The sequence below is a fragment of the Protomyctophum parallelum genome (assembly GCF_964188405.1).
Source record: "Protomyctophum parallelum genome assembly, chromosome: 21".
NCBI lineage: Eukaryota > Metazoa > Chordata > Actinopteri > Myctophiformes > Myctophidae > Protomyctophum > Protomyctophum parallelum.
The window spans coordinates 33,596,719-33,624,388 of record NC_139713.1 but is presented as its reverse complement, the minus strand read 5'-3'; the positions used below and the strand labels follow the sequence as shown (position 1 = coordinate 33,624,388).

The 27,670-nt window shown below is 41.6% G+C and overlaps 1 protein-coding gene across 4 annotated transcripts in view; it reads left to right on the top strand.

Annotated features, from left to right (window-relative positions):
- Positions 1–27,039, top strand: part of pam (peptidylglycine alpha-amidating monooxygenase) — a 47,110-nt gene extending 20,071 nt beyond the window's left edge. For 2 of the 4 annotated variants that reach the window (XM_083793665.1, XM_083793664.1), the window contains 17 exons: positions 183–259; positions 865–968; positions 3,274–3,482; positions 4,914–4,991; positions 8,138–8,455; positions 8,824–8,953; positions 9,199–9,315; positions 11,587–11,659; positions 12,490–12,700; positions 12,857–13,060; positions 13,279–13,409; positions 14,612–14,708; positions 17,911–17,961; positions 20,895–21,034; positions 21,847–21,979; positions 23,177–23,236; positions 24,363–27,039. In XM_083793665.1, the coding sequence (XP_083649791.1) occupies positions 183–259; positions 865–968; positions 3,274–3,482; positions 4,914–4,991; positions 8,138–8,455; positions 8,824–8,953; positions 9,199–9,315; positions 11,587–11,659; positions 12,490–12,700; positions 12,857–13,060; positions 13,279–13,409; positions 14,612–14,708; positions 17,911–17,961; positions 20,895–21,034; positions 21,847–21,979; positions 23,177–23,236; positions 24,363–24,556 (2,327 nt within the window). In that variant the 3' untranslated portion in view covers positions 24,557–27,039. The remainder of the gene's footprint in view (positions 1–182; positions 260–864; positions 969–3,273; positions 3,483–4,913; positions 4,992–8,137; positions 8,456–8,823; positions 8,954–9,198; positions 9,316–11,586; positions 11,660–12,489; positions 12,701–12,856; positions 13,061–13,278; positions 13,410–14,611; positions 14,709–17,910; positions 17,962–20,894; positions 21,035–21,846; positions 21,980–23,176; positions 23,237–24,362) is intronic. The other 2 variants (XM_083793667.1, XM_083793666.1) reach the window with 2 other exon arrangements.
- The last annotated feature ends 631 nt before the right edge of the window (positions 27,040–27,670 follow it).

Genomic DNA, 27,670 nt, shown 5'->3' with positions numbered 1-27,670 from the left:
GCTTGGCATTCTGCATCAAGGGTTGGATTGTGGGTAAGTCCCTGTGTCATACTAGTGGCATGACCAGAGGTACATCAAGCTGCCTCACACTAGAGAAACGGGAGATAGGCTCCTCCACCTATGGGCCACATGGCGCACCAAGGCTTAGGTGAAGTAATATGTAATGTGTATTTTTGTCACAGGTAAAGTGGTGAGTGGCTACAGGGTTCGGGATGGGAACTGGACTCTAATTGGACGACAGTCTCCACTGCTACCACAGGTATGTTATAACGATATGAACACAATGCATGACAAGTACATATGAGAGCCACAAGGACCATGCAGAGACCTATAGAGATACACATACACAGATGTTGAAGCACTCTGTCCAAGCAACGCCTGGCTGGCTAGTAGCATTATACTAGTCTGTCTATCTCAGTCTGTGTGTGTGTGTGGGGGAGGGGGGTCCCCAGATGACAGTGAAGTGACAATTTAACCCATTCTGACCTGAGATCAGATTCTAAAAAATGTCAGTCGTTCTTTGATTTTTCAAAAATAGCAGACCTACAAGCTCGTAGCGCGCCACTCGGTGGCGCGCTATGAGCTTGTAGATCTGCTATTTTTCAATAGCTAAAGCATAACATGATGCCAACACCAAAATGGGTGCCTGGTCAGAATGGGTTAAAGGACAATGGTTTTTTCAAACAAGGTTCATGTTATTAGAGAAAGTAAAAGATGAGTGTTTTTTAATTTGCTGCTTTCTTTCGTTTTAACGATTTTTAGCTATTTTTGACAGCGGGAAGGGGGCATTCAAACAAGTAGCTAAATATGTATATATATTTTTTTTATACAAAATATGATTTCTTTATTATTATTTACTACTAGGCGTTCTATGCAGCCCAGCCAGGCGTGGAGGTGAAGAGAGGAGACACTATAGCAGCACGGTGTGTCTTCACAGGAGAGGGCCGAACCAAGGACACCCAGATCGGGTATAGTTCTGACGCACAATCACCATATTCTGTCCACGTCATTTTGCACACGATGGAGCGTCACAGTCTCGCCACCCTTTCATGACGACGAGCGTCCCGGAAGTGAATTTCCCATGCATTTCTCTCATAGACATTTCATAAAGTATTTAATTAACCCATTCTGAACGGGCACCCATTTTGGTGTCAGCATCATGTTATGCTTTAGCTATTGAAAAATAGCAGATCTACAAGCTCATATCGCGCCACCGAGTGGCGCGATACGAGCTTGTAGGTCTATTTTTGAAAAATCGAAGAGCGACTGACATTTCTAGAATCTGATCTCAGGTCAGAATGGGTTCATCAGCCCAGTGTGTGTCCAGTGGAAACCTCGTATGAATCTGATCTCAGGTCAGAATGGGTTAAAGACCTGTAAGCCTCGGACAAAGCCAAATGCAATTGAAGCTGATAATAATCACTTAAAGGGAGTAGTTTACCCAAATAATTAATTATTGTCCAGCAATAACACCCCTTGAATTCACATCGATTTTTTTTGTTGTCTCATTCCTAAGTCAACAATTTGATGATTGGCGATGTCTCTGTTAGGAGAATCAGCGATGACCCGCTCATCAAATTATTGACTTGGCATTGTGACTGGGGGGAAAATGAAATCTCTGTGAATTAGGCTTGTTGGGTGTGTAATTGATAGAATAGCATTGTTCTTGACGGGCAGACAGACAGATGGCATTGTTCTTGACAGGCAGACAGACAGACCTTTAAGTGGGGAATTCACTCGTCATGGCATTACTGCAGGTGTGAAACAGTGGAGCCTGCCTGGCAAATGACATGGGGGGGGGGGGTCCTTTTTGTGGGCGTGGCCAGAAGTGGGCGGGGCCAAAAGTGGGCGTTACAAAAAGGTGGGCGTGACCATGGCCGCCAGAACTCTGTCAGATTTTGACAGCTTCAAATTAGTGTTAAAAATAATATAACCCAATTGACTCCAGTCCTCTCTGTTTCATTCACTACAGTAAGCACGTGTGTTATTTGTAAAGTGTTCTTAGAAGACAATTGTCCCTGGATAAATTGTAAAAGTATACTGTACCGATTTTATAATTATAATCATTTATAAACTGTTAATAAAAATGTATGACAAAAATAAAGTATAGTTGATTATTTGAGCTTGTTTCTAAAGTGTAGTTGTTTATGTAGAGTAGGTAACCAAGTGATTAGATTCAGTTCCAGACCCCTTAATGAACACCTAGGAATGGAAAACTAAACTGAGTTCAAACCATATTTACATTTTTTTAATTATAAACTCAAAAGTGCCCCAAGTTGAAGAATCACCCACATATATCTAACTATAAAGTGCTATGACTGCATAAAAAGCAATTCTAGTGCTGTATAGATTGACTTGGTGTGTGTGTGACACAAGTACAGCACAATAACAGTGAATATATATCTACAAAAAATAGGCTACTGTATTTATTTGGTATTTTGTATGAAGAAACAAACACACATTAACAGTGGCAGATGCATTAGGCCTATGTAAATGTTCCAGATGAGTAGGCCTACAAATAAAAACACTATATAAATGCACTATATAAATAAGATTTGTGTTGTTAAAGGGGTGGGGGTTGGGGCAGGTATGGTGGGGGCAGGTAGGGCGGCGGCCGGTCACTCTATACTCTTAAGGCCTATTCATAGTCTGGATTTTCGGTGGTAAGGTGACCACCGCTCCGGTGGTGAACTGACCACCGGAGCTGAAATAACGTTGAGCGGTGGTGAGTAAAAACAGAGAAGGGCTGGAGCGGTGGCGGTGGTTTGCTCTTCACCGCGGCTCGTGACGTCATGTTGTAGTTCGGTGGTCACCCCACCACCGTAAAACCAGACTATGTATGAGCCTTTAGGTTAACTGCTCTGCTAGGAGGAGGAGGAACTAGGTCATCAGATTATATTATTACTATTTCTGTTAGCCAGTTAGTACCATACTAGTATTATCTTCAAAAACGATCGGTTACAATTAACGGACTTTATCGCGAAACACAGGTCACATCCTCGGTCTGAGGAAGAGCTTTGAGCTCGAAGTTTTTCTTTTGCAATAAAGCATCTGGTGCATTGGAGCCCTCGGTGTGGGAGGTATACAGTATGATGTGTAAAATACAGTAGGTACTAGGTATAACCGTAGAATGCATGAAATGTTTGTTGGCTGTATTTGTCAGAGGTACAGCAGGATAGCTTAACTTCTGCTTGATGCACATGTACTTACATGATGTACTTACACGTGTGTGTGTGTGTGTGTGTGTGTGTGTGTGTGTGTGTGTGTGTGTAGAGGAACAGCAGGAGATGAGATGTGTAACTTCTACATCATGTACTACATGGAGAGCAGACACAGCACTCCGTACATGAGCTGTATGGACCCCGGCAGCAAGGAGCTGTTCAGACACATCCCTGCTGAGGCCAACGTCCCCATCCCTGTCAGCCCGGGAATGTCCATGTCAATGTCCATGACCCACATGAACCATGATGCACAGCAAGAAGGTACCAAAATACCCCATGTCCATGGTTCACCTCAAGGTACCAAAATACCCCATGTCCATGGTTCACCTCAAGGTACCAAAATACCCCATGTCCATGGTTCACCTCAAGGTACCAAAATACCCCATGTCCATGGTTCACCTCAAGGTACCAAAATACCCCATGTCCATGGTTCACCTCAAGGTACCAAAATACCCCATGTCCATGGTTCACCTCAAGGTACCAAAATACCCCATGTCCATGGTTCACCTCAAGGTACCAAAATACCCCATGTCCATGGTTCACCTCAAGGTACCAAAATATCCCATGTCCATGGTTCACCTCAAGGTACCAAAATACCCCATGTCCATGGTTCACCTCAAGGTACCAAAATATCCCATGTCCATGGTTCACCTCAAGGTACCAAAATATCCCATGTCCATGGTTCAAGTCAAGGTACCAAAATACCCCATGTCCATGGTTCACCTCAAGGTACCAAAATACCCCATGTCCATTGTCCATGGTTCACATCAAGGTACCAAAATACCCCATGTCCATGGTTCACATGAGCCATGGTGCACAACAAGAAAGTTAAAAAATCACACCAGTGTGAACCAAGTGGTGCAACTCCCGTCTATTGGTTCTCTGTATCGTTCCAATTTGTATCGTTCCAATTTCTTCTCTGTATCGTTCCAATTTCTTCTCTGTATCGTTTGCGTCCAGCAGGTGGCAGCCATGTCATACTACTCTCGTTCCAATTTCACGCATGCGCACACCACTCGTGCTCATGACACATGATACATGCGGACATTGCTGGATGTAGAAGTGGTTGCACCACTTAAAAAAAAATAAGTGGCTCACAACAAAGTAGAGTTCTCAACTGGCCTGAGAAATGACCATTACTGTCAGAAAACCCGTAAGAAATCACCACTAGATGGCCCCGGTGCCATAGTTCAATTGTTATATACCGAGTGAGTGTGAGAGAGAAGTGACGCAGTTATGTCCAAGTATTGTCCCTGTTCCCAAAGTGCAACAACATGTTTATCATTCACCTTTCTCGTGGAGGTAAAATAAATCTAGAGCGAAATCTAGTACAGAGCCAAAGGTCAAGTTTAAAACATATTGAGGGTTTAAGTTGTAAAATGTTTGACAATGAACATTAAAAATAATCAAATGTGTTTAGAGAACATCATTATATTGTGCAAACCGTAAAAAACTAATAATAATTTACACATCCCTGATAAATCTATAAGAAAAAAAAGCGACCCAATTTTATACAATTACAATAGTTGTGAGCTTTGTAGATCTATTTCGATTTCTATAGATTTCTTCTTTAAAAAAAAAATTCAACCTGGAAAGGATTATGAGCATTACGCTAAATAATTATTGTGATTTTATGTAATAATTGTGACAGGCGTAGGATTATTCTGACGTCATTTGGTTTCTCTTCCAAAGAAGAAGAAGAAGATGAAGAACAAGAAGTTGGTCCTGAGTTGGATGTGTTTTCTGGACCAACAGAAAGAGCAGATGATGGTGAGTCTGAGTGTGAATGATTAGTTATTTTAAAAACACTGGCATTTTGTCGCCATTTCCTTTCATTTATTTATTTTTCTACAATTAATGCCGTACAATCGTGCCATGCAAAAGTTGCAAAAAGCAGGTCTACGAACTCACAACACGCCACACCCAGATGCGCTGTGAACTTTTTTTATACGCAAATCTTGTCTCTGGCACAAAATGCATTCAAATGGGGGTCCACGGCCAAATCCATATAAATTTTTAGTTCGTTTTGGGTGAATATGTGGTCAGTAACATCTTATAACTTTCAACACTTGAAGAGGGCAGTAGAAATTGAAAGATTAGGACTGTGTATTCTGTGAAAACCATGTGTGGAAGGATGTTTGTAGAAGAACTCGTTGTACGGTGGGACAGGCGAGTCTTCTCTGACCTTTGTGTCACTCTAATCAATTTGTCGAACTTAGAGGTGACATTGGTATTTTTTACCCAGAAAGAAGAAGAAATTACTTATGCTCTGGTCCCCAGATGTCCACACTGTCCAGAAACTGCAGACATTCCTCATATTAAATTAAATAAATCGCTGGGTAATTGGAATAAATAAGTCACTAGCACTAGCAGAGGTGTTGTGATGGCTAATGGTATTGTAGTGTCTTAGTATCCGTGGAAAGGCCGCTCGGTCTGTGGAAAGGCCGGCTGGTCGGTCAGTTGGCCATTTCTCAACCGTTTTGGATGGGGATGGGCTCGTTGGAATCGTGCCGCCCCCCTGGTGGCGTTTTTGGGGTCTCAACGTTTGGGGACTCCCCAGGGACCCCCCCCCCACATGGTAACTCTGTCATTTCTCAACCGTTTTGGACGGGGGTGGTCTCGTTGGAATCATGCCGCCCCCCATGGGCGCGTTTTTTGGGAGTCTGGAGGTTCAGGGACCCCCTACGGACCGGACCCCCACATGGTAACTGTCATTTCTCAACCGTTTAGGATGGGGGTGGGCTTGTTGGAATCATGCCGCCCCCCTGGGGGGCGTTTTTGGGGGTCTCAAGGTTCGTGGACCCCTGGAATCATGTTGCCTCTGTGGGTGCGTTCTCGCGTGCAGTCCAAGCTCTTCACACCCGTTTCAGCCAATCAAAAGCCGTGGTCAAAAAAATAAAACAAATCGATAAATAAACAAATGAAATAATGGCTCATTTTGGATTTTGGATTTTATTTTGTCAAATCGTTGGAAAGAAAGGTACGTGGATTGTGGCCAATTACATATAATTTTTGGTGTCCTTGACATGAACTATAGAGCACCGCTGATATAGAAACATAGGAATTTCAGAAAATTGTCAGCATTTAGAAGACTTTTTTATTTTGTAATAATGAAATGTCTCTCGCTGCTTCAGTTTGATGGAGGGGATTCACACACTGAACCTCATTGTAGTGGGTTGCAAACACAAAAATATTTCGGTATTAACAGAAAATGTATTTGTATTTGTTATCCGATATGTCCTTACAGCCTGGTGAAACTAGCACGGAATCTTCAGACTCAACGGATTCTTCTAACTGACTAAAAGCAAATGTAATCCTGATAAGAACAGAAAATGATTGGAGATATACGTGGAACTGCAATAAAAACCTAAAATGGACTGTACATTCATGGTAAAGCAAAAGACCATGGATATCAGGGGAAATAGTCCTCTCTCTGCAAAAAACATGCAGACTCTTGTCTCTGCAAAAACTTGCAGAGAGAGACAGGACTATTGTTCATTGTCCCAGGTTTGAATGTGTATTTAATCTGCTATTGTGCGACTGAATAAATATACATTCTTAACAGTAAACTCGTCCTGATTTTAAACTTTAAACACTCCCCCTGCAGCTAGGTTATCTTTTTTTCCTCCCCCCGTGCAGCTCATCCCTTTCGATGGTATGCGTAGGAGGAGAGCTTTTTTGTGCCTGGCCCAAGCCCCCGCCACCCCCACCCAGAAACGTGCCTGCACAGCCGAGTATTATCAATCATACTTGAAATGTGATGTGATGTCCTCTTACCCCCCCCCTCTATGTTTTATTTTTCTTTGATGCAAGAAAGATGTATTTTGGCGCTGCTCTGCGGTGACTTGGGCATAAGGGCTACGCTTGCATGCGGGCCCTTTGTCTAAGACAAAGTTCTTCCTTGGGAGACAAATAATAAAGAACCTTGAACCTATGTTTGAGCATTCGTGTATTTTACATTAAATTAAATGCATCATGATTAAATAAGTTCATGATTCTATGAACTTTACATTTTTGAATGTCCGTCCTCAAAATAAATCCATTACAATGAAAATGAAGTGCAACAAGCTCACCCCCACGTCCAAAAAAGGTAGAGAAATGACAGAGTTACCATGAGGGGGTCCCCAGGGGTCACTGAACCTACAAAAATCCGAAAACGCACCCAACAGAGGCGACACGATTCCAACGAGCCCATCCGAAACGGTAGAGAAATGACAGTTACACCAGGGGTCGCCGAACCTCCAGACCCCCAAAAACGAAGGAAATGACAGAGTTACCATGTGGGGGTCGCCAGGGGTCCCCGTGCCTCCAAAACCCCGAAAATCAGCCGGCCGGATCTTTTGATTTTTGCCTTGCTGGTGGGCTGGTTGTTTATCTCATTGTAATTTATGTTTATAATAAGTGTATACAGTAGAAAGAGGCACACATTTAGAAAATGGCCTGTCGTGGTCCTCACATGATTTTCAGGGGAGTCCCCAGAAAGTAATATACACACTGAACTTTACAAACTGTTCAAACATTGGCCAAATTGTCAAGAAATATAAGCAAGAGGCACACATTTTGAAAAGGCAGATCTACAAGCTGAGCTAGTAGATCGCTCGTTTTCACAATGTCTGTGGAACCGAGTCAAACCAAATCTAATGCCTCAACTCCTACAATTCCAAGTGCTTCTCGGGGCGGCCTGAAACGTGGGCCCTTGCTCTAGTCTAGTGAAACCCAAGCTAGCTCTCTACAGCACACGGCGCAACTCTCCCTTCTCTTGTCCACTCCTTCGGTCCCAACACCACCTTTACTTCCTTCGACTTTCTGCAGCTTCAATTCTATGCAGCACTGCTTCTCTCCCTTCATGCTTCTTCTCTGTCTCTCTCTCTATCTCCTGTGGTGTTTCTGTCTGTCTGTCTGTCCTGTGTGCACAGGTGACTTCTATTCCCTTCTGTCCAAGCTGCTAGCCCCCCCCAGCCCGGACGTAGTACGCCATGCTCATAGGTACGACCTCCCCGGCCCGACGCGGGGGGCCCAGGCTCAGGCCCATCTGGTGGCTCAGATCGATAGCATAATGCAAAAGAAGGCACTGGGCTGGCCCAGTCCCAGACTAGGCCACCCGTCCAGGGAGGACCCCGTGCTGGTGAGGGACAGAGTGCACAAATTTCACCAGCTGGAGGCGGCCGCGGCCCGGCCGCGAGGGAGCCAAGCGGCGGCGGCCGCCACTTCCGTGGCCGGCGCCGACCAACAAGGTGGGTCCTTTTTGTGGTGCAGTTAAAGCTACTGGTGTGCCTTTGTTGATCTCACAAGGGACATTCAGTTGGCATAAGCACCACAGTATGCAACACAGGAAAGATAGGGTTAAAGACATCTAACAAACAAACAAATGGGTACAAGGATGAGAGGAAGGGAATTGGGTACCAAAAACCCAAGGGAAATCTGGGGTATTGCTTGATCACTGTGCATTTGGACTGAATATAGTTATTTCATATAAATATATATCTATTTTTGAATGAATGGGCTTTGTATCTGTTGAACCAAGCCAGTAAACAAAATGGCCGCCACTGCAATGATCTGTGATGATTCACTGTAACTAAAATTGTCGTCTGTCTGTCTTTAGGCTACCACCTGGAGGAGGCCCCCTCCTGGCCATCCAGTGCGCTGCGGTTGGGACAGGTGTCTGGTGTGGCTCTGGACACTGACGACAACCTGGTCATTTTCCACAGAGGAGACCATGAGTGGGACGCCAGGTATGTGTATCTCACTGAACCCACGGAGGCCTATCCTAAAAATCCTATCCTAAAATAAATTGGTAGTTCTCTTAACTGTTAGTACTTTTACACAGTCAGTTGATGCTTCATATCCATAGAGTAAAATCGATGGGGTAACCACCGTTTCATGCATATGGTGGGGGAAACACTGCATGTCTGTGTCACACCAAAACGACATCCGGAGAGAATATTTTGGCTCAGACGTCCTCCTCTTCTCGTTTCAGTTCCTTCGATGACCAGGCAGGGTACCGGCAGAGGTCCCAGGGTTCCATCCAGCAGTCCACCATCTTGGTGGTGGACCCTGCCACTGGAGCGGTCCTCAAGGCCTCTGGCAGAAACATGCAAGTACATATATGTGTTTTCCCTGTCATCCAGTGGTGGGCTAAGTACTCAACGAACGGGTGGCACGTTGGTAAAATGCCTGCCCAACACCATCAGAGGTTGTGGGTTCGAATCCACAGTGGTGCATCTGGCTTTGTCGAGTGTCTACATACAATCTACATGAACACAATTGGCCTGTTCGGGGGAGGGAAGATGGGCGGGGGAGGGTGATAATTGTCATTGCAGGTAATCCTACGGGCTGGGGGGCTCTGCAGCAGTGACAGCACATAATGACCCAGGCCAGCAGAATGTGCCTCAACTCGCCAGAATGAAATGGTCGAAATGGTCGAAATAAAACCTTTTAACACTGTTTTGGTGGCAGAGAAGCGCAGTTCCGAGATTTGCATGTTGTTTTCGATTGGTCCTGGAATCTCTTTGTCCTCAGGTTTCACGCTCTGATCACCGCCCATTAGCGTGCTTGTTTGTAAACACAGAAGTATTCTACATGGCTATAGTATAGTATGAGCATTTGGGTTATACTTTACAGAAAATAAACAAAACCACGTATAGCTACTCGCTGAAATACACTTCCCAGCTTGAGTCTTTCACCAACAAACAACAGGCTAGAAGCTAGCTAGCCTAGTTAGCTAGCCGTCTGTGTCGTGTGTTAAAGAGCAAAGAGCCAAGATCAGCGTCTTTTCTTTAAATCACAAATCGCTCATTTTTTGCTCATTTAAAAAAAGGTTATATACTATGTAAACTATGAAATGCAGGCTTTCATTTGGTATACAGATCGTTTGTGTAGGTCTTCTCTACGAAACGGTATCAATTGAAAAGGAAATGTCGGGAAAACGCTTTATTTTTTCCCTCGCGCACCCAGCAAAGAGCCAAGATCAGCGTCTTTTCTTTAAATCACAACTCGCTCATTTTTTGCTCATTTAAGAAAAGGTTATATACTATGTAAACTATGAAATGCAGGCTTTCATTTGCTATACAGATCGTTTGTGTAGGTCTTCTCTACGAAACGGTATCAATTGAAAAGGAAATGTCGGGAAAACGCTTTATTTTTTCCCTCGCGCACCCAGCAAAGAGCCAAGATCAGCGTCTTTTCTTTAAATCACAACTCGCTCATTTTTTGCTCATTTAAAAAAAGGTTATATACTATGTAAACTATGAAATGCAGGCTTTCATTTGGTATACAGATCGTTTGTGTAAGTCTTCTCTACGAAACGGTATCAATTGAAAAGGAAATGTCGGGAAATCGCTTTATAGACAGCGTTTGTGTAAAACGGCCGTTAGCACTGTTAATTCAACATCCGGTGATGGGAGGATACGGATCGTGTATGTAATGTGTATGGAAATCAGCGCATAGTAGCTTTAGACCGGATGTAAGCCTTGCACACTAAATAGAAACCAGGCATTATGACTTGCTGTTTGCTGTATCTGTTTTTTTTTTAATAGCAAATCTACAAGCGCACAACGCATCATAGCCTGATGCGTCTGTTTTATTTATTTAAAATACTGGGTCAATTGTCTGACTTTGATTGCTTAAAGTAGAATGCTGTACTGCAGCTATTTACAACCAGGTAGTGTATAAGTTAAATTGAATTGTTGTACTTTCAAAAGGGTTTATTGGGGCACCTAAGGTGTAAGATCTCATTCTTCTGCCCTTTGTTTCAGTGCACACATGTAAAAGCATTGGTCTAAAACTACATAGCCTATATCCATTGAAAACTCTGTTAGCCTACTAGTTACTTTTTAGATTGTATTATTACAAAACATACACTAAACAACTTCAGTCCTATATTCGTTTACTTTAACTCAAGTACTCATGTACTTTCCCACACCTAAGTGTCCACTCAACTGTGACAGTTGAGTGGAACTGTCATTGACAGCTAACCTAGTGGGGGAGTGGTTAGTGGATGGGGGAGTGATTATGCAAGAAATTAGGGGTGTGGACAATTATCTATTGTCACACCCATTCAAGTGGTGCTAAAAGTTAAGGATTCTTTGAATGGCTTATTCTCTACTTTGGGGTTTCTGTTTCAACAAGTTTTAGATGGTCATATCTCCTTCAATTATTGTCCAATTTCATTGAATGATACATCATATGAAAGCTTACATTCTGTACTTTAATAATCTGTAACAATCTGTAATTTGTAAAAATCGAGTTGAGGCATTTTTCGCTGGAGTTGGTCATGTGTGTGTGTGTGTGTGTGTGTGGGGAGGAATCGATTGGCAATTTGCCATAAGTAAATGTGAATCCTCATCCTTCCCCGTCTTTTCTCCAGGTTCTACCTGCCTCATGGGATAACCACCGATCAGGAGAATCATTACTGGGTCACTGACGTGGCTCTGCACCAGGTAACATGTCTCATGTCTGCCTCATCAGGGCATAGCGGTATATGTCGTCGTGGTCGAGCAGAAACCTCCTATCTCCATATGTTCACTGTGTGTTTTCGTGAATTGACGCCCTAGTCGATTATACTACAGCGTTGCACAAAAGCATGATCCGCAAGCTCGAGCAGATCCATCTTGTAAACCTGCTACTTTTGAATACAGGTTTTTGAATTTGAATCCTGAAAAGTATCCGTTTTGGACATAATATGTCCAAAACGGATACTTTTCAGGATTCAAATTATCATATCATATTATGAGGTTTCCACCCGACGGACGACATATGGGACTAGATTAGTGTCGTCATTCAATTCAGTGCAATGAGAAGACATCTCAAAAGTGTGAAAGATTTGCAAGACATGACGACCAACGTCACCAAGGCTAGAAATCCTTGTAATTGTAATTGCAAACATCAAATTAGTAAGAAAGATATACAAGTTTGTATTATGATTGTGATTATGATTTTCTATTTATCGGAATAAGCATATTGCTACTACGTCCGGAATTGTAATTTGACATAACATTATGCATATCTTGATTTTTTTTTTTTTTCATTTATTATTATTATTGTTCTTTTCTGACATACGCTTCCGTAGATTATGCTTACATCAGTGGTTCTAAAAGTGAGGTCCAGGGACCCCCCAGGGTGTCCTTGAGGGGGTTCCAGGGGGACCCCAGCTAAATTAGCTAATGGAACAATACAGGCTTCCAAATGACCGAAAAAGAAACATTGCAGTCAGACTTTAATAACACAGGCCGGTATTAAATTTTGTCTCCTCTCTCCCAACCTGCTCCAGGTGTTCAAGTTGAGCAGCGAGGGTGGGGGGGAGGTGCTGGTGGAGCTGGGTAAGGCCTTCATGCCCGGCAGTGACAGCAGCCATTTCTGTAAGCCCACCGACGTGGCCGTGGACCAAGTCACCGGCAACATCTACGTGTCGGACGGATACTGCAACGCCAGGATACTCAAGTTCTCTCCCGAGGGGAAATACCTGTCCGAGTGGGGCGCAGGTATGCTATACGCTATGGGGAAATACCTGTCTGAGTGGGGCGCAGGTATGCTATATACGCTATGGGGAAATACCTGTCTGAGTGGGGAGCAGGTACTGTACGCCAGGGGTCCCAATGGAAACATTTGTGCTAAAACGCACTCTCGTTGCTCTTCAGGCACGTCGAACAGGCGGCGGCGCGTGCCGTTCCAGATCCCCCACGGCCTGGCCTACCTGCCCGACAGACAGGAGCTGTGCGTGGCCGACAGGGAGAACGGGCGCATCCAGTGCTTCGTGGCCGACACCGGCCAGTTCGTCAAGGAGATCAAGAGTCCAGAGTTCCAGGGAGAGGTGTACGCCGTGTCCTACAGCACCGCCGACGGTGAGGTTTTTTAGGTTTTATTTATCATGAATCGGCACCTTCTAAAAAGAATGGGACGCTCGTTAGCTGTTAATGGCTCTCGTACAAAACAGCTGTTGCAGGTGGTGATGCTTTTATAGATTCTTAACATTGTGTGTGTGTGTGTGTGTGTGTGTGTGTGTGTGTGTGTGTGTGTGTGTGTGTGTGTGTGTGTGTGTGTGTGTGTGTGTGTCATCCAGGTGGTTTGCTCTACGCGGTGAACGGTGTGTCTCCATACGGTGAGTCTCCGTACGTCTCGGCTCCGCCCCAAGGCTTCGTCATCAATTACTCCACCAAGGAGATCGTGGACACCTTCAGCCCCAGCAAACAGGTCAGCCTCGCAAACCAGCATAAAGGGGTCTGCTGTTTGCACTTTCAATAACATGTTAAGAAGATGAATGTTTTATTAATTTAAGGAATTATGAACAATAGCTTTCGACGAGACGAGACACACAGCGGCGTTTTTTCATAATGATGGCACACAATAAGGCCCCATTTTCATAAGTGCCTTACCCATTGGCCCTTATCTCTAAACGTCTTTGCATTTCTTCACTCTTTTGAAAACACGTGAGCTTGTAGATCGGCTATTTGAACTATTCATTGTATTTGCCTTAGAAGTTTAGGCTCTGTGCATCGCCCAGGTTTCCTTCATTTCATTGGCTCAGCACCAGAATAGCCTCATTTGATTGGCTCAGCAGGCTCAGCAGAAACACAATTCTTCTACATTCTCTAATTGGGTAGAGTAAGTAATGCAGATGTCTAACAATAATGTAACTCTTGAGAGTGTAAAATGAAACCGTGCACTCAAGAGTTAAAGATTATATGGGTCAATTTGGTTACCAACTCTCCATCATTTAGCTGGGGACCACCTGGAACTCCCCGGACCACTGGTTGAAAACCACCGCCTTAACCCATTGATGCCTGAGGCCGAATCTGGGAACGCCTTCTAGGGCCTGACCTAAGGTTTCTGAAAACCTTCAAATTCTGATGATTTTTTTAAAAATAGTTATGTTGCTACATGGATAGCAATAGCTGATGAGACACAGAGAGCGCGCCGGCATCAAGGGTAGAACAACGTATACGTTGCACCAGGCGTCAATGGGTTAAACACATCGTTTTTGAGTGGTGCAACCACTCCCTTACGGAGCTCTGTGTGTGGGTGGCTGGCCTGGGTCTGAGCACGAAAACAGCACGGTTGTTTTTCACCACCTGTGCCCTAACACACACACAAACACACACGCACATATTAACTGTATATATGATTATTTCGGGTGTGCCAGTACAGTACAGTACAGTAGAGGGACCCCCCACACGGTAACTCTGTCATTTCTCAACCGTTTCGGACGCGGGCGGCTCACCGGGAACCGGGTCGGTACCCTGGGTGCGTTCCTGTGGGTCTGGAACTTCCGCCTCCCCAGGGGGTCCCCACACGGAGTTGCACCACTCACTTCACACGGGTGTGATTTTTCTATTATCAACATGGCAGTAGACAAATGCTTGTTTAATGTGTTGACCTTTGACCTCGGTGTCCAGGACTTCGTGATGCCTCATGGCCTGGTGGTGAACAAGGACGGGGTGGTGTTCGTCGGCGACGCGGGCTCCAACGCCGTCATCAAGTTCACCTCCGCAAGTATGTTGACTCATTTCAGATTCTACAAAATGTCTTCTTAAAATCATGACAGTTTTTATTTCTAATAATTATTTGGGGAAAAATAAAGGGAAGCTCCGTGCACTCAGATCTGCGCACAATCAATGTATTTATTTAGCAATCTTTCGGTCTACTCACCTTCAGGCATCAGCAAGCTTTCGGTCTACTGACCTTCTTCAGGCATCATTCTTTTGGAAAATGTGGCAGACAATGCTGCACGACAGAGGAGACTAAAGTATAAAACATTACATTAAAAATAATTAAAACCGTAAATGACAACACACAGCCCCCACACTTATTAGAAGGACAGTATCGGTCACCATAAAAAAGGTTGGGTGTTTCCGATGAATCTTTCATAGTTAAAATGGAGTTTGAAGTTATAATGGGTTTGTATAGGAAGGGAGCGGGGCAGCTAAAATGAATATCAAATATGTAAATACTGAATCAAGCAACTTAAAAACTGTCTGGGGTGTTCACATAAGCCATGAGTAGACGATGAAATGACAAAAAATGTTTTAAAGTGAAATATCTCTTTAATTGGGGTAAGACCTTTTATAAGGCTTTCTTACAAATTCTTTCCAATATGGCTGCTGTGCATGGAGACAATTAGCCTGTCGCTAAGTCCCACCCAAGCCCGTTCTTGGCCAATACCACGTTAGAAAGGGTTACTATAGGTTAGGATCCTGGTCAAGCTTTCAATGCTGGTCAAAATGGTTTTGCAGTGTCAATAAATATATTTGCTGTACAGCATGTGTGGGTTTGTTTTCTTACCTTATGAGCAAACTAGTCCATTCCATGAATTATTTCGCTCCATTGTGCAGTTTAATAGTAGCCTACATATTAGAAATAAAAATAGGCTCTCATTGACTTCCATTGTAACAGGGAAACAACTCTCAAACTCACTCTTTTAGAACACTAAGCTGATTATGACCGTTTATGACATGAAAACTCATTTTAATAAAAAATAAACATGTTTTTGTTTTGACTTCGGTGTTGCCACATTGTGTGAGAGATATAAGCCAACCCACCTCCAAAAACAAGCCAACTCTTAAAGCCAAATCAAGAAAAACAAGCCAAAACAAACATAAAATAATATGACCATATATAATCCTAATAAAACTATGTAGGCCTATGTCTATGATAATTAATGTTTTGTTAATGTATTACAGTACTAATTATTAGCCTTAAGCCAAAAGTAGCGGGGAAATAAGCAGACTTGGCAACCCTGACAAGTTTGCCTACAAAACGATCTGATTGGTCCAAATCTGTACACACACTCCTGAAGTACTGTATAGCCTCGGTCCCAGATTTACCATCCAGACCGTTGGATGTAAACCAAGGGGCCAGCTAGGCACTCCAATGTTGAAGCGCTGGGCCCTAGTGGTAAGAGGAAGGACTGCAGGCGGACCCGTGGATTCTTGACGAGGAAACCCCGTGCAACCGAGCGCCCAATGTTAAAGCCCAGCTGCACTTCCGCTTCCGGACACCAAAATTTGGTGCCCAAATGCTGAATCAGCGAAAAAATGCGGAAATAGACGGTACTTCCGGCAGCCTTCCGGGTGCTTCAAAACGCCACTGAGCAACTTCCACTGACATGAATAGCGGAGGGGGCGGAGCTTCGCGCCAGTTTAGTCTCGATCCTTTTAATACTCTATGATTTGGGCACCAAATGTTGGTGTCCGGAAGTGGAAGTGCAGCTGGGCTTTAACATTGGGCGCTCGGTTGCACGGGGTTTCCTCGTCAAGAATCCACGGGTCCGCCTGCAGTCCTTCCTCTTACCACTAGGGCCCAGCGCTTCAACATTGGAGTGCATAGATGGCCCCTTGGCCCAAATGCTGAATCAGCGAAAAAATGCGGAAATAGACGGTACTTCCGGCAGCCTTCCGGGTGCTTCAAAACGCCACTGAGCAACTTCCACTGACATGAATAGCGGAGGGGGCGGAGCTTCGCGCCAGTTTAGTCTCTATCCTTTTAATACTCTATGATGTAAACAAAATAATGTATCTGATTCTGATCTCGTCCACTTGTCGCAAACACCATACACAATTTTGGACGTGTTTGAGGGAGACGCTTTAGGAGAAATGTCTGGGACTGCAGCTGGGTGCATCTCAAACAGCATGGCGACTTGTTTACAAACGATCGAGGAACACCAGAACCGCTTCACTGTATATCTCCAACCAATATAGTTACTTTATAAATCTATTTTCCTGATGTCATAAACTGTCAGAATCAGCTTTTGTTGTGTTCGCTTATGTGCTAACTGACTGATTTTGAGAGCTGTTTCCCGTTACAATGGAAGTCAATGAGAGCCTATTTTTATAGATAGCCTACTACTAAACTGCACAACGGAGCGAAATAATTCATGGAATGGACTAGTTTGCTCATAACAGGTAAGAAAACAAACCCTCTTTCTGAGGTCCACACATGCTGTACAGCAAATATATTTATTGACACTGCAAAACCATTTTGACCAGGATCCTAACCTAGTAACCGTTGCTAACGTGGTATTGGCCAACAACGGGCTTGGGTGCGACAGGCTAATTGACTTAATGAATGTTTTATACAGACATAGAATCATTTTTAATTGAGCCACAGAGCGAGACATTTGGACAGCTCTTGTAAAAGGACTGCTTCACCCATTATCCAACCTTTATCTTCAAATAATTGGTCGTCAGCGTCACTAATGCTCATTTCTTTCTGCTCACTCTGTGTGTCAGAGGAGGGCTGTTGAAGTGTTGATACTTCAGAAACCCGCCTACACAGTGACATCAGTTCAAACTATTTTAAGGAGGTTTAGTGTATATTTGTGTATTTATTCTATCATGGAAAACAAAATAATTTTTAATTGGACGAGTCGCCTTCATTACCTGGGAAGAACACCTCATATGTCCAAAGCTGTTACTTTTCAGGATTCAAAATTAAAAAGTAGCAGTTAAACGGGCTCAAAATGCATCACTTTGCACCGCGTTTCGAGCTTGTGGTTTTGGTGCTTTTGATGCTTATTGGTGACACTGTAGTATGATGGAGATGAAGGTTTCTGCCCGACAACCACAATATAAATAATCCCGATCCTCTCCTGACATACCTGTTTATGTGATATATCACAATAAAAGCAGACATGCTGTAAAGAAAATCTTAAAAAATATATATATACATTGACATTTATTGCATTTGTATTTTGCAGAAACACATCGCTCTGTTAAGAAAGGTGGAATAGAGGTCCAAGAAGTCGAAGGTAAATTGATGGATCTGTTATAATTTACATTATCAAATTAACTCATGAGATTTCTTGGGAGAGAGTACCCATTTATCAGCTTTTTTATTTTATATAGTGCTGCAGTTCCAATGTTGTCTGCTCATTTCTTTGTGTCATCATTACTTGTTTAATCTGTATCCCCCAGGCGAAAAAGAAATATTTTTTTTCCATACTTGAGTACACTTTTTGCACAGAAAGTATGCTAAATGTATACTTGTACTGCCTCAAATCATATTAATAGTAAAAAAAATCCAATTCATATTTAGTACAATAGTAATAATCACATTGAGAATGCATTGTAATTATATTTTTGCTAAATATAAGTGAACATTTAGCACATGTAATTTAGCACATTTGTGATAACTACTAAATGAGAAATATATTTCTAATAGTATGAAAATATGCTTTTCATAAGTGCATTCATTTTATGTTTTTAGTTGTCTAACTTAAATACATATAATTTCAAATATATTTGTAATTATTTCAATATGTTCATAGCTAGTTCTCCTGAACATGCATTTATTGTAATAAAATATATATATTATAATATATATAATAAAAATATATTTGTAGATTGTATTTAAAAAAAAATGCATTCTTGGCATATTTTAAGTAAATATATTTGCAGATTGTATTTTTTAAAATGCATTCTTAGCATATTTTAATTAAATATATTTGTAGATTGTATTTAAAGAAATGCATTCTTAGCATATTTTAAGTAAATATATTTCTACATTGTATTTTTTTAAATGCATTCTTAGCATATTTTAAGTAAATATATTTCTACATTGTATTTTTTTAAATGCATTCTTAGCATATTTTAAGTAAATATATTTCTACATTGTATTTTTTTTATGCATTCTTAGCATATTTTAAGTAAATATATTTCTACATTGTATTTTTAATACATTATAAATACAATACATTATAAATACAATACAAGTATAAACTGCTTTCAGTATATTAAGTTTAAGTATATTAAGTACTAATGTGCTATAAATACTGCCAGGTGAAATGGGAGTGGCTAGAGGAAGTCCATTTCCCAGCATACACTGGGGCGCCAAGGACTGTTATTGTTATTTGTGTTATTATTTGAATATTAGAATATGTACTGGTCAGTTATGTTATGGGTCATTGTGTTTAGGGTTTTGTTGTGGAGTTATTTGGTGATTTTGTTGTTTTATGTGATTTGTTAGTAAAACCATGAATGCAAATGTCTGTCTGTTTGGTCAGTCTCTCTCCCCTTTTCCAATTCATGTATAGTAACTTTTCAGAAGTATATGAGATATATATATATATATATATATATAAATTACGCTTAAAATATATTTGTAGTATAAAATAAATTAATTTGAAGTATACTTCAATACATTTTTTGTATTACATACTCAATTTACATTGATAGTATACTTGAAACTAATACAAGTATATTTGTAAATTGTAATACATTAATAGTATACTTTAAGCATATTAGTCCATAATGTTACTGAAAGTATATTTTCAATTAAATACTACTTTTTTTGTCATGAAAGGGTTAAAAAGTATAGGAAAAATATATTTAAGATATGATTAGCAGATCTTAAGTGCAACTTCAAGTTGCAACTTAAATGGTTTCAAGATAACAAGTATATATGTAATACATTGATAGTATATTTTAAGCACATTAGTTTGTAATGTTAATATATTAACACATTGGTAGTATATTTTAAATGTATTTATTTAATACTTGATATACACTCTATATTAGAAAATACACTAAATATAATATAAGTATGCTTTTCACTCAATGGAAAAAGTATACTTGGGATACTGGAAGTATATTTTCAATTAAACACTACTTTTGTTGTTGTGTAAGGGTTAAAAAGTATAGGAAAAATATATTTAAGATATGTTTTAGCAGATCTTAAGTATAATAAGTACAACTTCAGTGGTTTCAAAATAACACAATTTAAATTCAAATAGTTTCAAGTACAAATAAGTACATTTAGTATACTTTCAAAAAATATAATAAGTGTATTTTTTTCCGCCTGGGCCTGACTGAGTTCTCCATCCTGATTGGATCAAATCCCGACCTGAAAATGCATCTTCTGTTTTGTAAAGAGCTGGAGATCTACAAGCTCACATGTGAGCTTGTAGATCTGCTATTTTCTAAATATTTTTATACATTTGAAAACTTGTGTAATGGGCACGTTCTGCATAAACAGTACTTGGGGACATTCTGCATAATGAATACTTTTGTACTCAAAATGGACTCAAGTACATTTTGAATTCCAGACGTTGACACGTAGCTTCTACATTGCAGTATAAATATGTGAGAACTTTTTCCCACCACTGCCAATAAGCAGAGAGCTCAGCTGTTCATCCAGACAGACGTAGTGTTGTCCTCCAATAAGCAGAGAGCTCAGCTGTTCATCCAGACAGACATCATGTTGTCCTCCAATAAGCAGAGAGCTCAGCTGTTCATCCAGACAGACGTAGTGTTGTCCTCCAATAAGCAGAGAGCTCAGCTGTTCATCCAGACAGACATCATGTTGTCCTCCAATAAGCAGAGAGCTCAGCTGTTCATCCAGACAGACATCATGTTGTCCTCCAATAAGCAGAGAGCTCAGCTCTTCATCCAGACAGACGTAGTGTTGTCCTCCAATAAGCAGAGAGCTCAGCTGTTCATCCAGACAGACGTAGTGTTGTCCTCCAATAAGCAGAGAGCTCAGCTGTTCATCCAGACAGACGTAGTGTTGTCCTCCAATAAGCAGAGAGCTCAGCTGTTCATCCAGACAGACGTAGTGTTGTCCTCCAATAAGCAGAGAGCTCAGCTCTTCATCCAGACAGACATCATGTTGTCCTCCAATAAGGTTAAGCGGAGAGAGCTCAGCTCTTCATCCAGACAAGACATCGTGTTGTCCTCCTTTCAGAAATAGAGGCGTTCGTCCAGACCAACGTGAGGCAGCCCGCGCCGCACAAGGTGTCCGTAGCCGTGGCCGCTGTGGCCAGCCAACAGAGGCCCGCTCAGACCCCTCCCACCCAGCTGCTGCTCAAGCAACAGCATAAGCAGGTAGTGTTGGTTTCGTCGACTAAAGCCCTAACCACACCAATGGGTCGCCATGCGACTCCTTGCAACCAAACGGTTGCGAGTAGACATATGTAGACGCATTTCGCAACCATCACTTGGGTGAGGTTGTCTTGCGTCGACATGCGGTGTCGGGGCGGTGTGGTCTGGGCTTTAAGCCCAGACCACACCAATGGGTCGAGACGCAACAAAACTGTTTTAGTGTTTGTCCAAGATGTGCACGTCGGCGCATGGTGGTGCATGTCGACGCAAGTGATTAAATTGGTTCAATTCAATGGTTGCTTGCAACTACATGTATAGTATACGTCTACTCGCAACCCTTTGGTTGCAAGGAGTTGAATGGTGTGGTTTAGGCTTTTAAGACTATGACGAAAATGTTTAGTCAACTACCTTTTTTTTCCACTGACGAGAACTAACTGTAGCTATGATGACTGGAACTGTGACAAAATATATTGACAATTTTGTCAACAAATGTGTCACTCTCTGAAAATAGTCAATCTACAAGCTCACGTGTGTCACAGCAAGGCACATTGTGAGCTTGTAGAGCTGCTATTTTCGGCACACAGCCGAGTAAAAATTAGGAATTTTAACAACATAACGGCCTGCTAAGATACTTTAGTCGACTAAATCAACTGTAGATTTGATTTAGTTGAGTAAAATCGTATGGTATTTAGTCAACTAAAACTAGAGTTCACTAAAATATGACTAAAACTAAATGGAATGTTATTCAAAAGACTAACTAAAAACAAAATGTTGCTTTTTTTTGTTGCTTTTGTCAAAATCCTCACTGCGAGCAGGACGAAGAGAAGAAGCAGACGGGCCAGCAGACTATGTCCCCGGCCGTGGTGACCACCCTGCTGCTCATTCCCCTGGTGTTGATCATCTCCATGGGAGTGTTCCTACGATGGAGGAAAAGCAGACCTTATGGAGGTAAAACACATTGCTTTTAACCACCATATTATTTTAAACTTTTAGTAGAAAAATAGCAGCTCTCCAAGCTCGTAGCGCTTTGTAGACCTATTTTTAAAAAATCTTAAAAATGTGGCGAAAATCTTGTGACGACACACAAGTGTGTGGTAAATGGTGCATTTATATAGCGCCTTTATCCAATTCACTTTACATAGATTGTGCATTACATTAACCCATTCACACACACATTCATACACCGATTGCGTCGGAAGCCATGCAAGGTACCAACCAGCACATCGGGAGCAATTTGGGGTTCAGTGTCTTGCCCAAGGACATGTAGACAGGAGGAGCCGGGATTCGAACCGCCGACCCATGGATCATTGGACGACCTGCTCTGCCTCTTGAGCCACAGTCGCCCCGTGTGAGGAGGAAATAATTTGCACAATGACTATATTGCAATGTCAATGACTACACCCCCATGCACTTAACAAGTGCACGGGGGTGTCTATGGCTATGCAGGCTCTGTTGCAGCCTGACAGTGACTCTGGGTTCAGTTCCCGAGCTGTGTGTGACTCGTCTGCTCCCTCCCTTGTTTCCTGTAAAACTCTGTACTATCAAACTAAAAGCAGAAAACAAGTTTAATGCATTCATGTATTGGAAATTGGTAGGGATGCACCGATCCGATACTCGTATCGGAGATCGGCGCCGATCCAGGCTAAAATTCTAGATCGGGTATCGGATCGGTGGCCGATCCATTATCCGATCCGATCCGATAATTATGTGTAATTACAGTATGAAAACAACTCTACCTCCTCTGTGAAACAGCAGTGTAGTATTGACAGTATAACATGTGGAATGCAGCCAGGCTAGCCTGCGCACACATTAACCTGGTCTAATTGTTGCACAGTTATTTAATAAATAATTCAGTGCATTTATATCTGTGTTTGTTACATTTTGTTTTACAAAGTTGGGAAAGTAATGTTTAAGTCAAGCCTTGATGTTGCCTTACACAAAATAATGATTCCAGACTCCACACAGTGAGGCATACAGCTTAATAGGTTATTACGTTTCTTTGTGGGGGGTATCGGATCGGTACTCTGTATCGGCAGATACTGGACCCCCATGTATCGAAATCGGTATCGAATGCCCAAAAGCCGGATCGGTGCATCCCTAGAAATTGGAATATGTATTGAAGTGGAATATTTGACTCTTTTCCAGATGGTTGCGACGTTAAACTGGAGCCCAACTCTACAGGAGGCATTTTAGGGAAACTCCGAGGTATGCTCTATGTTTATTAGATCTAAATTCTACCTTACATATCTCGTGTAGACAAACAACCATTCCACAATCTCTCAATGAAGCATTTTAAAATTGTGGTAGACAACAATCAAACAAGAGAGAGAGAGACTACTATTTTATGTCTAGTGATTTATAAAATTTGTCAGGCCCTACAAATTGTGTTATGAGAACACTTTCCTCTACTTTCTCTAGCTCTATCTATATTCTTGTTGAGTGTTTGTTTAGTCACAGGGGACTCCCTGTCTCTCCAGCTGCTTCTTAAAACCCATTCTGACCTGAGATCAGATTCTAAAAATGTCTTCTATATCCTGACAGTTTTCATTCTGACCTGAGATCAGATTCTAAAAATGTCTTCTACATCCTGACAGTTTTCATTCTGACCTGAGATCAGATTCTAAAAATGTCTTCTGTCAGTCGCTCTTCGATTTTTCAAAAATAGCAGACCTACAAGCTCATAGCGCGCCACTCTGTGGCATGCTATGAGCTTGTAGATCTGCTATTTTTAAATAGCTAAAGCATAACGTAATGCTAACACCAAAAGGGGTTCCCGCCCAAAATGGGTTAAAACCCACTACCTGCCTGGATTTATAGCGTTGTCCTAGAATCAGAAAATAATCATGGTCCATACTTAGGCCAAACGCGACAATCCATTTGAAAGACAGGCTGTGATTGAGAGCCTGCTCTGCACGCATTGGATTGTACTGTAGTGGTACTACTGGCTTCTACGTGAGTGATTCACAGGAATCACCCCAAACCATGGATGACCCATAGGTTAGAGAACAGTGACCTCCAGTGGCCATGGAAAAAAACGCATAAAAGGCAGACAATACATTTCCAGGTCTGGATAGAGATTGTATACAATCAGTGATAGCCAAATTCATTCAGGATACAGCATAAAACACTGACATTGGTTACACACACACACACAGCAGACAAAATATTTATTTAACCCATTAAAACCGGGAAATCTGTGTCATTTTAGCTTTTAGCGTCGGCTACTCAAAAATGGCAGACATACAAGCTCACAGCTCACAGCAGCGTGTCACATCCTGCTGCGCCACAAGCTCAGCTAATCTGCCATTTCTTTTTACCTCACGACGTCCAGGTAAAGCGGCAGGCGGCCTCAACCTGGGGAACTTTTTTGCCTCGCATAAAGGTTACACCCGGCAGGGCTTCGACCGCCTCAGCACAGAGGGCAGCGACGGCGAGAAGGACGACGCCACCGACTCCGAGAACGAGGAGTACTCCGCCCCTCCGCCCCCGCCTCCGCCACCAACCTTCCCCGTCTCGCCGTCCTAGGCCCGGTGGCCTAAACCCCGCCTAAACCCCCCCCCCCACTTCAGCCAATCCCCTGCTGCCTCTCTTCTCCTGGGCCCTCTAGAGAGGTTTTGTGTAGCTGTTTATTTTTATTTTGTTTTTGTTGTTGGCTGCCAATCTTTATTTATTTGTGCTAAAAAAAAAAGAAATAGAACGTTCTCTCTTCAACTTTATCGTCTCTCTGTTGGCACTTTATTTCCGAGCTGCATGGACCAGAGTCTGACCGTCACCTCCTGTTACCCGTAACATGTACAAGCTCACAGTGTGAACTTGTAGATCTGCTGTTTCTTAATGGCCAAAGTATAAATGTATAGAGTTTAAATGATTGTGATGCTGTGTTAACTACTTTTGCTGGGGACCCCCGTGGAACCCCCTTTGAGAACCAATGCTTTTCCTACATCACGTCATAATGATGAGAACTGTGCTCCAAAAATAGAGGAAGAGTCTGTCAGGGAGAGACGGCTCTGTGTCGTTGATGATGTTTAGTTTGTTTTTGATGAACGCGTTTGGAGAAACTGTAATGAATCCTGCGGTTGTAGCAGAAAGTATACCGTTGGAAGATACAGAAGTCCTCCACTGAAGCGCGTCGGCCTCGTGCTCCTTTAGATTTCGTGACACTAGTTATCGTTGTGTTAATTAGTGCAAGCATCACTTAAGTGCCAATAATCACGATAAAGCCACCCTTGTGGTGTAATAATGCGATTTTATACAACAGTTGCCATCGAAATAAAGAATATACAAATGTATTCATATTGTGGGGCATTTCACTCTCGAAATCTATACCTCTCTGCGAGTGTTACCTCTCTGTCATCATGATGGGGTTTGAGTCTGACTGTTTACTCAGTGCCGCCAATGCAGACCCAATATTATGATGAAAAACACTTTGGCCATATCTCAAAGTCGTTAGGTAATTCTTTTAAAGCCTGAGAATTGTATTCGATGTGTAGGCAGTTTGATCTTTTTATTTGGGTAAAATATATACCTTTTCACCGTCAATTGATGCTTCATATGCATACGAGTTAAAATCGTGGTAAGTCTTCTTTTCTTTGAGCACAGTTCTTATATGATGATTAAAAAGAAAAGTCAATGGGATTCAGAATGGAGAAAACGGGGAGGGTAACAGAAGTGACTTCCAGACTCCACATGTGCTCTGTTCAGTTTAGGTGACTTCATTTCAGAACCACATGGACCAGAGTTTATGAGTTTAAGATTACACACATTTCACTTGTTAGAGATTCAATGATTTATGCACTGAGAGCAGTGGTCCTCTTATGTGGGGTCCGGTCCACGAACCCATTTACTGGTCTGTAACTCTGAGAGAGTGTAGAAATTGAGTCAAATGGACCCGTAATGTACTGTACACTCTCCGAGGTATTAGTTTAGTTTGACTCACAATTTTTCTTTTCTCAAGGACCCTCAGTATGATAATGCATTAGACCACAGACCCCCATTTCATACAATGCTTTATCTCTGGGACCCCTGTCTACTACAAACATGTTTGTGGTCAATTTATCGTCTACTCAGGGCAGGCTTTTGTGTTTTTAAAGTGGCTTGATTCAGTATTTAGATTTTGTATGTTTTTTTTTTATCAACATGCCCCCTTCATATAAAAATAACCTCAAACTCTACTTTAACCATGATAGATTCATCGATAACACCCGCCCTTGGTCCTGACTGATGCTGTATATTGTCCTTCTAATGCATGAGGGGGCCGTGCTTTTTCAATTACTTTTTTAATTTAATGTCTATTTCATTACCACAAAAATATATTAAAAATAATTAAAACATAATATGGGTTTGTACAGGAAGCGGACGTGTCTGACAAAATCAAATATCTAAATACTCAATCAAGCAACTTGCCTGAGTAGAATTCAAGTTGACCCCAAACATGTTTAAAGCCGAAATATGCTTTGAAATCCTCACTGTTAATTTAACAGTTACAGATCCATAAGGGTGCCATTTGGAGCCCTGGTGGACCCACGGACCAGACATTGAGAAACACTGCTCTAGAGAGTCTAAGGTGGGGGGGATTATGTTCATATATATATATATATATTTGCATTGATTTCTTCCATTGAATTGAACACGATGGCATTATTATATATTCAGGAGAAAATGTTAAGTTGTTTGGTCGACATTTCATTCCCATCACCGATTTACATTTGTGCCTTTTTTGTTCGTTTTCGATTATATATTTTTGCCTTTCTACAGTTATTATATATTAAAACAAAACGTGCCACATTATATGAAAAATTACTGCTGCTGGTGTCACGATGTACATTTATTGATTTCCGTTACATTGCATTCAAAGTGAAATGGGTAAAAATATATCATGTGTATCTAAAAAGCTGTATTTGACCTTTTCCAGTGAGTTGTGTCTAATATTTATTGTGAAATATCGAGGATTTGCTGCAAGAAGACTATTTTGAGTAACAATGTTATTTGTGTAATAAAGTGTCTGCAAAGCATAATAATCATTGGTCTCATTCGTTAAACGAATTAGTTCCAGGCCTGTCATAATAATAATTATTATTTTTTTAATGTTCTGTTTATTCATTTTTTGTTTTTTACAAAATAGAAGTAAATTCAGAAATAAAAACAGAGTGACAAATACAAAAAGAAACAAACACACAATAACAAAACACAAACTCCAAATCAAGACAACCAAAGAACATTCAAAGCACAACAAAACAATAAAAACAATATATAAAAAATGAAATAAAAACTCCAATATAGTCAATATTCATAGATCATGGTCACAAACATCGTCCAGACAAGACAGGTTGGGCTGTCAGGCGACAGTTATACAGGTTCGATCGGGGGCACAAGTGTAAGGCGGTCAACATGAGATAGAAAAGGCACTCCAATTTAGTCAATATACAAAGCAGATCTCGTTCACAAACATCATCCAGGCAAGACAGGTTGGCAAGTCAGGCGACAGTTAAGGCCTGTCATAATTATGACACAATTATTTGAAATAAGTGAAAGTAATAGTGTTGTCGAATTGTTTCGATTCATATGCATTATAACATCTGTTGAAAAAACAGTGAAAATAGCTGATCTACAAGCTGCTTCCTTGATTGATAACTTAACAGT